Raw genomic sequence first — 14,574 nt, forward strand, 5'->3', positions numbered from 1 at the left:
ATTATTGCAAGGAACTTAGAACTACCATAGGATTTGCACCACATAAATAAATACCTTATCATAAATATTGTTATGTATGCAATCATGATGAGACAGTCGGATGAATTTACCTGGAGCAAGTTTTCCTCTTCACACAGCTGTTTTTCCACCTTTTTGTATAGATGCTCAAGGGTCTTTTTTACCTGCACAAAAGCGTAGGAGGTAAAATATTGCTGTAGGATGCTTAAATGTGATGTAAATAAATTAGGTCATACTGACCTGTATAAACCAATATAATATCCGAATAAAAGTAACTGCTTTCAAAATCAAAGGTGTGTGTGCGTGCGTGCGTGCGTGTGAGTGTGTGTGTGTGTGCATATGTATGTGCGTGTGTGTGTGTGCGTATGTGTGTGTGAGTGTGTGTGTGTGTGTGTCTGTGTGTGTGTCTGTGTCTGTGTGTGTGTGTGTGTGTGTGTGCGTATGTGTGTGTGCGTATGTATGTGCGTGTGTGTGTGTGTGTGTGTGTGTGTGTGTGTGTGTGTGCGTATGTATTTGCATGTGTGTGTGTGTGTGTGTGTGTGTGTGTGTCACAGTATGTGTGTGTGTGCGTGTGTCACAGTATGTGTGTCAGTGTGTGTGTGTGTGTGTGTGTGTGTGTGTGTGTGTCACAGTATGTGTGTGTGTGTGTGTGTGTGTGTGTGTGTGTGTGTGTGTGTGTGTGTGTGTGTGTGCGCACGTGTGTGTGTGTGTGTGTGTGTGTGTGTCACAGTATGTGTGTGTGTGTGGGTAATAAACAGCAGCCAAAACATCCAGAACGCAGTACCGACCTCTTTCCCTGGGTATTCCTTGATGACCTTCCTGAGTTCTGTCTTGCTGAAGGCCAGCTGAAAGCCCACCTCCTCTCTCTTCACCCCCGCTGCCACTCTTGCTTCCACGCCCTCAAAGAAAATCTGAAATAACGTCACACAAGATTATTTTTGTGAAAATGGTGAGCATAATATTACAGCAAAATTTCACGCAAGAAGTGTTCCGCAGAACACAGAACTTTTCTTTATCTGTGTGCTACAATTACTATTGGCTTACGTGCAGTTCTCCAGTGTTTGTCTGAATAAGTTTAGAGTCAGCTGCAAAATAAAAAATGAAGTACGATTTTTCTAAGCAGAGTTTATTTATTTATTTTTATTTGTACTTAAAAAAAACCCCAAAAAACCCTTGTCTGTGCAATAGACAGCGGTGCTATTCAAACAAAAATGAGGGTGGTCTGGTTGAGCATGTTGACTTGCAGTTTGAATAACATTTTTCACTTCTGTTGATATCTTCTGGTGCAGCTGCACACTTTCAAAGTCAGTCTGCGCTGTTGTGTACAAGCTTGACCCCCTTCATTGTCATAGGCCTGGCCTTCTTGTAGAAATCTTCCGCCTCATACAAGATACAGTCGAATCTGTCTAAACCGACCACCCAAGGGACCAACCAAAAGTGGCCGTTATAGACAGGTGGTCGAGATGGAAAGGTGAATAATAGAAGACGATCTTGTCTGGGATCCTTCAGACTGGTCGTTGTGGGCAGGTGGTAGCTTTCTAGAGGTGGTGTGCATAATCTGTAAACTTTGCTGCATCTAAAATCTAGCGCCTGATTTTCTAAGGTTTTTGTTTGAGGTCTTAAAAGGGGGGTTCACTACTGTATGGTGTTCACTGCTGTATGGTGTTCACTACTGTATGGTGTTCACTACCGTATGGTATTCACTACCGTATGGTGTTCACTACTGTATGGTATTCACTACTGTATGGTGTTCACTACTGTATGGTGTTCACTACAGTATGGTGTTCACTACTGTATGGTGTTCACGGCTGTTCCTGGCTTGCATTTTAGTGCGAGTAAAAAATAGCCAAGGCGGAGGGAATCATTTGGCTACCAACAGCTGCAGCCAGCACACTGTTAAGGGATAGCTTGCTTGTTTTACCCAAATGCTTCATCGCAGCACACCGGGAGAGTGGACTTATATCAGTGGCTGGCACTGTACCGGGAGATGGGACTTATATCAGTGGCTGGCACTGTACTGGGAGATGGGACTTATATCAGTGGCTGGCACTGTACTGGGGGATGGGACTTATATCAGTGGCTGGCACTGTACCGGGAGATGGGACTTATATCAGTGGCTGGCACTGTACCGGGAGATGGGACTTATATCAGTGGCTGGCACTGTACCGGGAGATGGGACTTATATCAGTGGCTGGCACTGTACCGGGAGATGGGACTTATATCAGTGGCTGGCACTGTACTGGGGGATGGGACTTATATCAGTGGCTGGCACTGTACTGGGGGATGGGACTTATATCAGTGGCTGGCACTGTACCGGGAGATGGGACTTATATCAGTGGCTGGCACTGTACCGGGAGATGGGACTTATATCAGTGGCTGGCACTGTACCGGGAGATGGGACTTATATCAGTGGCTGGCACTGTACCGGGAGATGGGACTTATATCAGTGGCTGGCACTGTACCGGGAGATGGGACTTATATCAGTGGCTGGCACTGTACCGGGAGATGGGACTTATATCAGTGGCTGGCACTGTACCGGGAGATGGGACTTATATCAGTGGCTGGCACTGTACCGGGAGATGGGACTTATATCAGTGGCTGGCACTGTACCGGGAGATGGGACTTATATCAGTGGCTGGCACTGTACCGGGAGATGAGACTTATATCAGTGGCTGGCACTGTACTGGGAGATGAGACTTATATCAGTGGCTGGCACTGTACTGGGAGATGGGACTTATATCAGTGGCTGGCACTGTACTGGGAGATGGGACTTATATCAGTGGCTGGCACTGTACTGGGAGATGAGACTTATATCAGTGGCTGGCACTGTACTGGGAGATGGGACTTATATCAGTGGCTGGCACTGTACTGGGAGATGTGACTTATATCAGTGGCTGGCACTGTACTGGGAGATGGGACTTATATCAGTGGCTGGCACTGTACCAGGGGATGTGACTTATATCAGTGGCTGGCACTGTACCGGGGGATGGGACTTATATCAGTGGCTGGCACTGTACCGGGGGATGGGACTTATATCAGTGGCTGGCACTGTACCGGGGGATGGGACTTATATCAGTGGCTGGCACTGTACCGGGGGATGGGACTTATATCAGTGGCTGGCACTGTACCGGGGGATGGGACTTATATCAGTGGCTGGCACTGTACCGGGGGATGGGACTTATATCAGTGGCTGGCACTGTACCGGGGGATGGGACTTATATCAGTGGCTGGCACTGTACCGGGAGATGGGACTTATATCAGTGGCTGGCACTGTACCGGGAGATGGGACTTATATCAGTGGCTGGCACTGTACCGGGAGATGGGACTTATATCAGTGGCTGGCACTGAGCGAGCCTGCAGCTGCTGTGTTATCTCTGCTGTGGGGAAAGGATGGGTGCTAAAAATAGCTCAGCCTGCCCGCAGCTAAGGAGGCAAAAATGAAGCCCGGGGAAGAGCCGTGTGTTGGGCTTACGTGCAGTTTCTCCAGTGGGCGTCCCAGGAGGTTGGTGGTGTAGGCCTGCATGTTCTCCTGGTACAGCTGCTTGGCCTCCTTCCTGTCAGCCTCCAGGCCCGCGTTCTTCAGGTGGGACAGGATCGCTGCAACGCACATGCAGCAAGAATTGACTTAAAATTATGACAAAAGCCTCTCTGAAAGATAATCATCATGGCGAGAATTAAGACTTGAAAAGTTGTAGCAAAACATTAGACTCATGCTGTCAGAATAGTCACAGCAACAACTGACTTGAACATCTGTAATATTAAGACAAGACACACTCTGTCTAAATCATCCCAGCAAGAAATTAGACTTGAAATTGTAACAAAAATAAGACATTAAGCTCTGTCAGAACCGTCACATCAAGAATAGACCTCAATATTGTGCCAAAGACAAGTATATGTCCTACGTACGCTCAGTTAGAATCTTCACAGCATGAGCAGAGCCGGCCAATGTTTATTGACTTGAAGAACATTAAGACAAGACCTGGCCTTTTTATCATAATGCTCACAGAAAAAGGGAAGAAGTCAGGTACATGAAAACAAAGACAAAAACCTTGAACTTGAGATAGAGAGAGAGAGAGAGAGAGAGAGAGAGAGAGAGAGAGAGAGAGAGAGAGAGAGAGAGAGAGAGAGAGAGAGAGAGAGAGAGAGAAAGAAAGAAAGAAAGAGAGAGAGAGAGAGAGAGAGAGAGAGAGAGAAAGAGAGATTAATTAACGAGTTTAACGAGTTTATTGCATTTAGGCAACATGCCCCTTGCAATGGGGGGAAAAACGTGGCAAAAACAACGTCAAGGACAAACATAAATGTAATACTGGTGGACTATCTAGTCCATCAGAAAAAGTAATTGTGATATTATATAATATGTACATTACAATGAGAGAAAGAGAGAGAGAGAGAGAGAGAGAGAGAGAGAGAGAGAGAGAGAGAGAGAGAGAGAGAGAGAGAGAAGAGAGAGAGAGACGCACACACAGACACAAACACAGTGCCAAACACATACAGAGATACACATGCAGATGCACACACACGCACACAACCGAACACATGTGCGCGCGCACATGCACACACCCCCCCCTCCCCCCCAACACACACGTGCAATCTACTTACAGAAGATTTTGTGGAAATTCTCTGAAAGAAACAGAAACAACATTTTCAATAAACAAACTGATTTTTAATCTGTTCCATGACTAATATCCACAAAACACAAATCAAATATTTCCTTGACAAAGATCTTTCTTCGTGCTCTTTATTCTGTTTTCGTTCAGCATATCTCTTTCGTGAATACCCTGGAGAGGGGAGAAGAAGACATATATACTACATAACACTCCTTTTATAACTAGAGTATAGCGCTCTTCCAGGTATGCAACCATTAATATAAACATTTTTTCTCTGGCAGTTCAAAGTTTGGATTCAAGGTGATATTAACATTTTGGCAGAAAAATCTCATGCCTGATGCAGATACCCAAACCAATTTACATAACAGTGTCCAAGAAATGTGTGTACACTGCAGTCTTCAACACTTCTAAACAAAACAAAAAGTAATTTGATCATGTGTGAAATGGAAGGGGATAGTGTATACAGTGGAACACCCCTTTATTACACCCCCGGTATAGGGGTGTGTATAGGATTCGCTCCATGTGTTTGTTTGTTTGTGTTCGCATATAGAGATAAGAATGAACGGACCGATCGTCACCAAACTTGGTGAACAGGTTCTATACATTCCTGAGACGGTCCTTACAAAAATTGGGACCAGTCAAACACACGGTTAGGGAGTTATTGGTGGATTAAAATTATACAAGGACTTATAGAGGGACATCTTAATGGTCAAAGGGAAATAACCATTCTCACTCAGTCACTGCCACCAACTGAGAAGGTTATTTCCCTTTGACGGGGGTGTTTTTCCTACCTCGGAGGAATTTCTTGTTTTAATAGATCTCAAACATGTGAACAAGTCAGGTCTGAAGGAGGACCAAGTCATAAAATGGGGGTGGATTTATCAATCAATCAGTCAATATGAGGCTTATATCGCGCGTATTCCGTGGGTACAGTTCTAAGCGCAGGGATTTATATATTTTTTTTTAATGCAATTTATATCGCGCACATATTAAAGGCGCAGGGATTTATTTATGCCGTGTGAGATGGAATTTTTTTACACAATACATCACGCATTCACATCGGCCAGCAGATCGCAGCCATTTCGGCGCATATCCTACTTTTCACAGCCTATTATTCCAAGTCACACGGGTATTTTGGTGGACATTTTTATCTATGCCTATACAATTTTGCCAGGAAAGACCGTTTTGTCAATCGTGGGATCTTTAACGTGCACACCCCAATGTAGTGTACACGAATGTACAGGTTATGATCAAATATTCTGAGAGAACAGGGTCTTGAAACAGAAGGAGACAAATGAAGGGAAGTAACTGCTTGCTGGCTTACCCATGAGAACAACTTCACGTGGAGTTTTCTGGTGTTCTGCGGCCACTTTCTGGATCTGTTCAAACAGGACGTGCACCAACTTGCTGTACGCTTTGTTCAGGTCTGTACGCCGGTCAGACCCTTTGAAGATGGCCTCCGCCAGGTTGGCAAACTCCTGAAAATTAAAGTGAAAATTCATCCTCTGAAGACTGAGCTAGGTGGCTGCCTTATATGGCGCGCGGGGTGATCAAATACTTCCAATCTAGATATCAGAGTCTTCATGCACCTTTTCTGTGCGATTCAGTAGCCCTGCAAGTGTTAAGCACGGGTTATGCTAAACAGGGACAATCACAGCACAGCGCTTATATTGAAGGTATCTTCCATCTTATATGCATTCAAGTGACCCGCAACATGACTGGCAACTGTTGATGCAGTGTACCATAAAAATATTCTATTTTGTTTTTGCACTCACCCCATGGCAGTCAACATTTCAAGCTTGAATTACACATCAGAAGTTTTCTGGAGTGGGACAAAATTACTACATATAAAACATCGGTCAACAATCTGGCACTGATAAAAGCATATAATATTAATTCTTACAGCAAAAAGACCAAAAAGCACTGTACTCACGTTGAAATGACAAACACGGAACAAATAACGGCGACGTTTTGACCTATGGGTCTTCTTCAGGTGAGAACAGGAGAAGATCCATAGGTCGAAATGTCGCCGTTATTTGTTCCGTGTTCATCATTTTAACGTGAGTACAGTGCTTTTTGGTCTCTTTGTTGTTTGCTCTCACGTGCAGTCGCCATTGTTTATTTGCTATTCCTACAGCATTGAGTGGACAAAATGATTCGGTCAATTAGCCTTACCTCAAACTGGTGGACAAAGCTGATGATGCCACAGCGATTCTTCTTGGACACCTTCACTTCTCGTATTCCTTGGAGCATTGCCTCCTGAAAAGATTAAAGAAATAGGTGTTGTTTAAGCTAAGATATATTTCTGCCATTGCTTTCTGTACGGAAAAAGATAAAGAATATGTTAGGTTGAGCTGAAAGTGCACCAACCTGCAATCACATTGTTAACTTTTTGAAACAGTTCAGTTCTAAATGTATTCTGGATCTGAGAGACTATATGCTCAATATTTCATAAAACGTCCAGCGCATACAGACATTGAAACAACAAAAGGACTGGGTGGCCGAGTGGTAACACACTTGCACTCGGAAGCGAGAGGTTGCGAGTTCAACCCTGGGTCAGGGCGTTAGCAATTTTCTCCCCCCTTTCCTAACCTAGGTGGTGGGTTCAAGTGCTAGTCTTTCTGATGAGACGAAAAACCGAGGTCCCTTCGTGTACACTACATTGGGGTGTGCACGTTAAAGATCCCACGATTGACAAAAGGGTCTTTCCTGGCAAAATTGTATAGGCATAGATAAAAAATGTCCACCAAAATACCCGTGTGACTTGGAATAATAGGCCGTGAAAAGTAGGATATGAGCCAAAATGGCTGCGATCTGCTGGTCGATGTGAATGCGTGATGTATTGTGTAAAAAATTCCATCTCACACGGCATAAATAGATCCCTGTGCCTTGAGTCCGAGTCTGAAGATACGCGCGTGATATAAGACTTCATAACATAATATCAACAACCGTTTTAAAACACACGTACACATGATGCACACACAGACACAGACACACACAGACACACACATACTCAAACACACACACATAACCACACAATCACAAACCCACAAACACACACACATAGTATTACACACATGTATGTAATGGTCACAAACAACCTATTTTTGCTCTTTCTTCAATCATGAAGGAATACACAAACCCAGACCAACCCTTATAATTCTTTCTTTATTTGGTGTTTAACGTCGTTTTCAACCATTCAAGGTTATATCGCGACGGGGGAAGGGGGGAGATGGGATAGGGGAAAGGGGGGAGAAACCCTTATAATTATCATCACAATTTATCATCACACTATAGCTGCCACTACCTAATTAATACACTCCACTCGAAACAATTAAGACTTACGATGCACTTATCAAATCCTCTCTTGACTTTGATGAGACAGTTGCCGAAGGTCTTGCCGAGGAAGGAGCCCACGTGCTGGTTGTTGATCACATGCTGACTCATCCGTACCAGCATGTACATCGTGTACCTGCCGACACACACAGATCTCTTGATTATACAATTGGAACCCCCCTTTTATGACCATCAAAAATGAAAGAAAATCATGCAGGTCTCACATGGGAGGGAGTCTGAAAATGGACGTAAATTAATTAACAGACTCACAGTCTGGCTATGAACAGATCATCATAGGCTAATTAATGTGTTGTACGCAATCCACACTGTCCATTCAGGGATATACAATGCATGCATATGATCTCTGCACACTTTGAACATAGTTGTGCCCAAAAAATGCAGCGCACATTGGTGGGAAAATCTGAGGGTGGGAAAATCTGAGGCCTGCATAATTAAACATTATACATGTAATGCCCCAAAACTAGAGATATTACTCACATGCCATCCTGTCTTTCAGCGTAAGTGAGAAAAGCTTCCATTTCCATCTCCAGAGTTGGGAACAGTTCTACCATCATTGCCCTGCAAATCATCATCATCATGACCATCACCATCATCAATCAATGAACTAAATCATCATCATCATCATCATCATCATCATCATCATCATCATCATCATCATCATCATCATCATCATCATCATCATCATCATCAATCAGTCAACTAAATCATCATAATCATCATCATCATCATCATCAATCATCATCATCATCAATCATCATCATCATCATCAATATCATCATGACATCATCATCATGACATCATCATCATGACATCATCATCATCTTGTTGTCAATGCCTATGGTCTGTCAAATTTGCTGCTGTCATCATGGTCATGCATCATGTATCATACAGTAGCTAAGCTTGATTATCAGTCTGTTCGCCTCTGCATTTAACAGTAAAAAAAAAAATTAACTGACATTAACAACTCTGCAATACACTAGCAGTCACATGAAAATGACAGTGAAAACTCACTGCACACACACACACACAAACATGCATGTGCACCCCCCCTCCCCACATCCACACAAAGATAGACAGATACAAAACGATCGAAGATGAAAGAATACAAACACACAAACATACCTGACTTCGTCATTGATTTGCCTCCTGTTTTGAAAGAAATGCATTGTTTAATATTAGTAATAGTAAAACAGTAGCATATTGGATGGATTCATTATATTAATGGCCTTTTAATTAATCCTCTACAAAAACCCCGCCAGGTCTGAGATATATTATAGCTAGTGAGCCAGCCTTTAAGCTTTACGAATAGAACAATTGCCTATAAACTCACATATTTCCCAAATGAAAAACATAAATAACAAGAGCACTTACACAGTCCGTTGTATCGCAATGTACGATGAATTTAATAATGAATGAACATTTAAACCAAGAATATTACATTGTCACTGCTTTACTGTTATATTAATATTCTTTATTAAACTGTCACTCTATTTAAGCTACCACAGCCATTCAACCAGTATGCTTCTGCAATATAGTGAAATATTTGACTCAGTCAAAGTGGCTTTCAACATAATAGCATTCAATTTAAGCCATTCAAGCCCAAATAATTTCTCAGGGAAAATGGGAACAGAAACAATCATAACATTTTTTAACATTTTCAATATAACACTCTACTGAATTAAGCTGAAAATTCATACGGCTAAACACACAACATTTACTGGCAGTCAAAGGGGGGAGAAAAAAACAACAACAAGAAAAACAACAAATATTCTTGTTCTTCAAAATACTGTAAGGCCAAAAAAAAAAAAAAGGTCTGTTTACGGTAACCCGACCGACCCTATTTTTTTCGCGCGACCATAGACTTTTTTTTGCCATTTGGGGAAAAAAAAAAAAAAAATCTTTCGGTTTTTTTTGCAAAATAACGTAAAAATATGGTTTTTTGGAAAAAAAAAAAAAAAAAAAAAAAATCCCGACCTACCGACCCTATTTTTTTGGCCTATGTTACCGTAAACAGACCTTTTTTTTTGTTGGCCTAATGTACTTTCAAAATATATATTTTTTAAATCTGTGTCAGAGACACTGAGTTTATAATTATCAAATTGTTCAGTATTAATCAATATCTGTGCTTATGACATGTTTTACAGTCTCCGCCAGTTAACAACTGTTACTTTGAGACATGAAATAAGCTTAATTAAGACTAATGGATTAATTTTACTTGTAGACAATCAATTCCCTTTATAATCAGAGGAGCCCAAAGCCTCTGAAACTTGTATTAATTGCATAATTATATATCCCATACATGATCTATCAAATCTAAACAAGAGAGAGTCTTGATACTTATTAAAACTCCCAATATTAACTGAAGTCAAACAACATTGCCTGACACAATGATTTTTGAATGAAGGAAAAAGTGCTCTGACACCTAAATCAAGACTTTAAATACAGCAACAACAACAACAAAAAACCACACACAAACAACAGAAAACAACACCCACATTAACCAAAACAGGTTAGCAAAACTTGTGTTAATCAAAACATTCTTAAATAACTGTATAAATCCTCTTTCCATGCACATCATGCAGCACTATATAATCCTACCTTTCTGAGGTTTCCCTCTTCTGCAATAGACCTTCTCCCAAATTTTCCATAATGAACTCCCTAAAGAAATAACACAGTGCAAATGTAGGGAGTTGTTGGGTTAGACAAAGAACCGAGTATATAATCTGAAACAGATTTCATGCAGTTATGATCACACCAATTAATGTATGTTAATGAATATAATCATACTATACCAGACAAAATCATCTTCCTTGACTTAAGCCAATTAAATGGCGCAAACTACTTATATAAAGACAAACTGGCAGAATTGTTATAGAAAGTGTGGCAGCTAGGACTGAAGGAGCAGCAGTAGACCAGAGATACTCTAAAAGATAAACGATCACTCAGATAAACGATCACTGACAGCCTAAATTTACTAAGTTAACGTGAAGCCGTCTCGAACACCTAATAATGATAACGCAAGACAACTCCTGTGTTCTTGCCGCGAGGTGGCGCCATTTAGTGTTACCAGCCGAAAGAAAGAGGGGGCATATAACCTCACCAGAACCGCCCATTCATGTCATTTGGATAATATACTATAGTCAGCCATCTCTGTCACAGAGTGCAGGTACGAAAAATTGGACATACTCAGAAGGATGTGAAAATTACTATAGGAACCAGCTGGCCAAAACCGCAGTCGTAACGATTCCTCACGTCACATTTTGACATAAATGCCTAAAAGAATTGTTTGGCTGAAACTACAATGTCAGTGACTTCAAATTCCATAGTAATAATGCTAAACAGAGCTTGGGTGATCTCTCAATCTGTTATGGTACCCCGGCTGAGCTATCTGAATTTCAAAGAAGCTGAATTTAGAACAAGAGTATATACATATATAAATTCTCTATATAGACAGCACATCACTCAAACGAGATAAGTTGATACATGAACAAGAAAATGACACTTCCATACATCTGTGTGTATCTATAGTTTAATTACACTTGCCTAATGTTTGTCGAGCAAATTTCCGTCAAATAAACGTACATTAAATTGGATTCTTCAAGAATGTGAGAGCTTGTGTTCAAGTTCAATCCAGATCTATCACCGAATGATGCTCATGCCAATTTTACTAAGTTTTTCAGAAGTATAAGCAATACAGATCAATTATACATGTAACTTCTACCGACAATAGCAGTACACTTTTAAAGCTAATAATGCTAATAATAATAACTGTATTTTGACACAGAACAACTATAACCAGGGTCACTGAAAATTCTTTTTACATATAATTCAAAACATTACAAGTTTAGACGGATCAGAAAACAGCTAGATTTCCATATCAAAGATCATGAATATCAAAAACAAATTTCCATACATCATTAAAAGGTCATGAATCTCATTCCTCGGTTTTTTGTAAATACTACCCACACTAATTGTAGGTGTACAGAAAAAATCATAGCAGAGACTATAATCAGAGAAACAAATGAAATTACACAGAGAATGGATAACAGTACATTCTCTAAGATAGAAAGAAAGAAATATATCCGATGTAACTACACCACAACATAATAATGTAGTCTGATATATGTTGCAGAAAAAAACTACACCAGAAAGAAAAGGGCAAGTGTCGATCCTAACATTATAATCTACCCTAGCTGCTAAACAAAGAGGGTATACGTACATTTCTGAGTATATAAGTGTCAGATTGTTACTGTTATACACAGGTTAGTTGACAGCACGGAGATGAAGTTTGCCAGCCAAAACATTTCACTATCATTAAGTCAAACAAAACAAAAACACAAAAAGGTTTTCCTGCAAAGCTAATAATTGAGCCTTCATCTGTCATCTCTTCGATCATTACTGTATTATGTGTGTGTTGTGTGTGTTGAACTTAATGTTCTCTCTAAAGACGGATAATTATTTAAGGCACATGCACTCGTGCTCGTGAAAACATTTTGATTCACAATCTCAGATCTGGATTGAGTGAGGCTTTTGCATGGGGCAATTAAAGACCATCCCTCCACTTGGTCACATACCAAAAATGAACACCCTGGCTGGGTGCTCTCTGCAGTACACAGTTTAAGCTGGAATTTTTTGATGAATTAATTTTTTGTAAAACCCAGCGGTGCCTTTAACAAAATAAATTCATGAAAAAAATCCCACTGACACTACAGCAAAATAAGAAGTTTGGGCGTTGATTTTTGTTATATGTCTAAGTAGAGGGATGGTCTGACCCTGTGTGACAGCTAGCCGACCAGATGTGAGAGAGTGAGCCCAACAGTTTTCACGAAAAGGAGTGTGCCCTGAACTGTGGTGCTTCAGTGAATGTTTTGCAGTATTGTTCCCAGACTCGGAGGACAATTAAGATCTGTTGGGGTTGGATGTGTATGTAACCGAGTGCCGTAACACTACGATCACCTCGGGAGGCGAAGTGCAATCAAACAGGATTGAAAATGTTAGGGCTAATTTCTTAGCCCAATAAAAACTGTTATGCAAACCCAAAGGTTTCCATGAACATACAGACAATCGGAAACCACCAGACCCCACCACAATCCACCGGTGTTGACTTGAAGGCCAACAACTCGGGTGCAGAGTCTGCTGTGAAAGGAGCGGTAGCCTCCCCTGTCACATGTAAACTATGTATAATTTGTTATTGACAGAACCTGTTGAATAAGTCATGCTTACGTATATGGTTGTTGTGCCGCGTTGTTTTTGGTAGTTCTATAGTTGTTCTTCAGTTTTGGGCAAATGATACAAGACCTTGCAATCAATTCCTGACGAAACATAATGGCTGGTAAACTTCATTCCCCTCAATATTACCACTTTCCTGTGTATTCATTTATTACTGTGCGCTAAAGGCAAAGACAGACGCACAACACAAAGCCATGTTTTCGACAAAAACACCATTTCAAAACGTCGGGGAAACACATGTTTTTACAGAGGGGATGTCACACGCGAAACACACAGATGAAGCGTGGTGCGTGTTTTCACAGAAATATCGGTCAGTGTCAGCTTGACCCGTCCAGCTACCGCGCTGTGTTTGGGTGTGTAAACAACACGGCTGGTAGCGCCCACTTATATTATTGCCTCTCTTCAATCGTGACAGGCTCCATAGACTCTAGTTAGGATTCATGGGTCCGATACTACCCTGAATCGGTACCACATCTGCGTCGGCCATTTTTTTCTATCTCCGAGGTGCCGGAAACCGAGTCACGTGAGTTGATCGTCCGCGTTCATTGGCTGACTACCAAAACATGTTTTCAGATTTTAGAGCATGCTCTAAAACCCAAAACACGATGCAAAACAGTGTTTTCTGAAACGCGTTTTGGGGGATGTCACATGGGAAACACGCTGTTTTGTGTTTGTTTTGAAAGAAAACACTGTTTTGTGTTGTGCGTCTGACATGGCCTTAAACAAAACACCAACAGAACGTAAAGGGTTAAAAGAAGTTTGAATCAATGAGCATGGAAATGTTTTCTACTCACTCAATGGCGGCTGCAGGCTGTGGTTGCCACACAACTTCTGGGCCTTCCTGTGCCCCTTCCTGAGCGCTCGCAGTCTAGAATCATAATGTAGTAAACAGCTTCGTAATGCAGTCGAACCCCACTTTTAAGACCCCCTCCTTGTTTTCTCAGACTTTTTGTTCATAACCTCTGTACATTTCACCTCCATTTTAAGACTCCCTCCTTTTTAAGACCTAAGTTTTCTCAGACTTTTTGTTCATAACCTCTGTAAATTTCACCTCCATTTTAAGACTCCCTCCATTTTAAGACCTTGTTTTCTCAGACTTTTTGTTCATAACCTCTGTAAATTTCACCTCCATTTTAAGACTCCCTCCTTTTCAAGACCTAAGTTTTCTCAGACTTTTTGTTCATAACCTCTGTAAATTTCACCTCCATTTTAAGACTCCCTCCATTTTAAGACCTTGTTTTCTCAGACTTTTTGTTCATAACCTCTGTAAATTTCACCTCCATTTTAAGACTCCCTCCATTTTAAGACCTTGTTTTCTCAGACTTTTTGTTCATAACCTCTGTAAATTTCACCTCCATTTTAA

The 14,574-nt window shown here is 41.2% G+C and overlaps 1 protein-coding gene across 3 annotated transcripts in view; it reads right to left on the bottom strand.

The window, feature by feature from the left end:
- LOC138969494 (exocyst complex component 1-like) overlaps nt 1-14,574 on the bottom strand; it is a 44,077-nt gene that overhangs the window by 2,607 nt on the left and 26,896 nt on the right. For 2 of the 3 annotated variants that reach the window (XM_070342298.1, XM_070342297.1), the window contains exons 14-24: nt 14,006-14,079; nt 10,581-10,640; nt 9,105-9,128; nt 8,460-8,540; nt 7,971-8,097; nt 6,801-6,884; nt 5,950-6,103; nt 4,618-4,638; nt 3,491-3,615; nt 807-929; nt 111-182 (exon numbers count right to left, since the gene is read on the bottom strand). In XM_070342298.1, coding sequence (XP_070198399.1) covers nt 111-182; nt 807-929; nt 3,491-3,615; nt 4,618-4,638; nt 5,950-6,103; nt 6,801-6,884; nt 7,971-8,097; nt 8,460-8,540; nt 9,105-9,128; nt 10,581-10,640; nt 14,006-14,079 — 945 coding nt within the window. The remainder of the gene's footprint in view (nt 1-110; nt 183-806; nt 930-3,490; nt 3,616-4,617; nt 4,639-5,949; nt 6,104-6,800; nt 6,885-7,970; nt 8,098-8,459; nt 8,541-9,104; nt 9,129-10,580; nt 10,641-14,005; nt 14,080-14,574) is intronic. The other variant, XM_070342299.1, reaches the window with a different exon arrangement.

This window comes from Littorina saxatilis, linkage group LG6, assembly GCF_037325665.1.
Source record: "Littorina saxatilis isolate snail1 linkage group LG6, US_GU_Lsax_2.0, whole genome shotgun sequence".
Taxonomy (NCBI): domain Eukaryota; kingdom Metazoa; phylum Mollusca; class Gastropoda; order Littorinimorpha; family Littorinidae; genus Littorina; species Littorina saxatilis.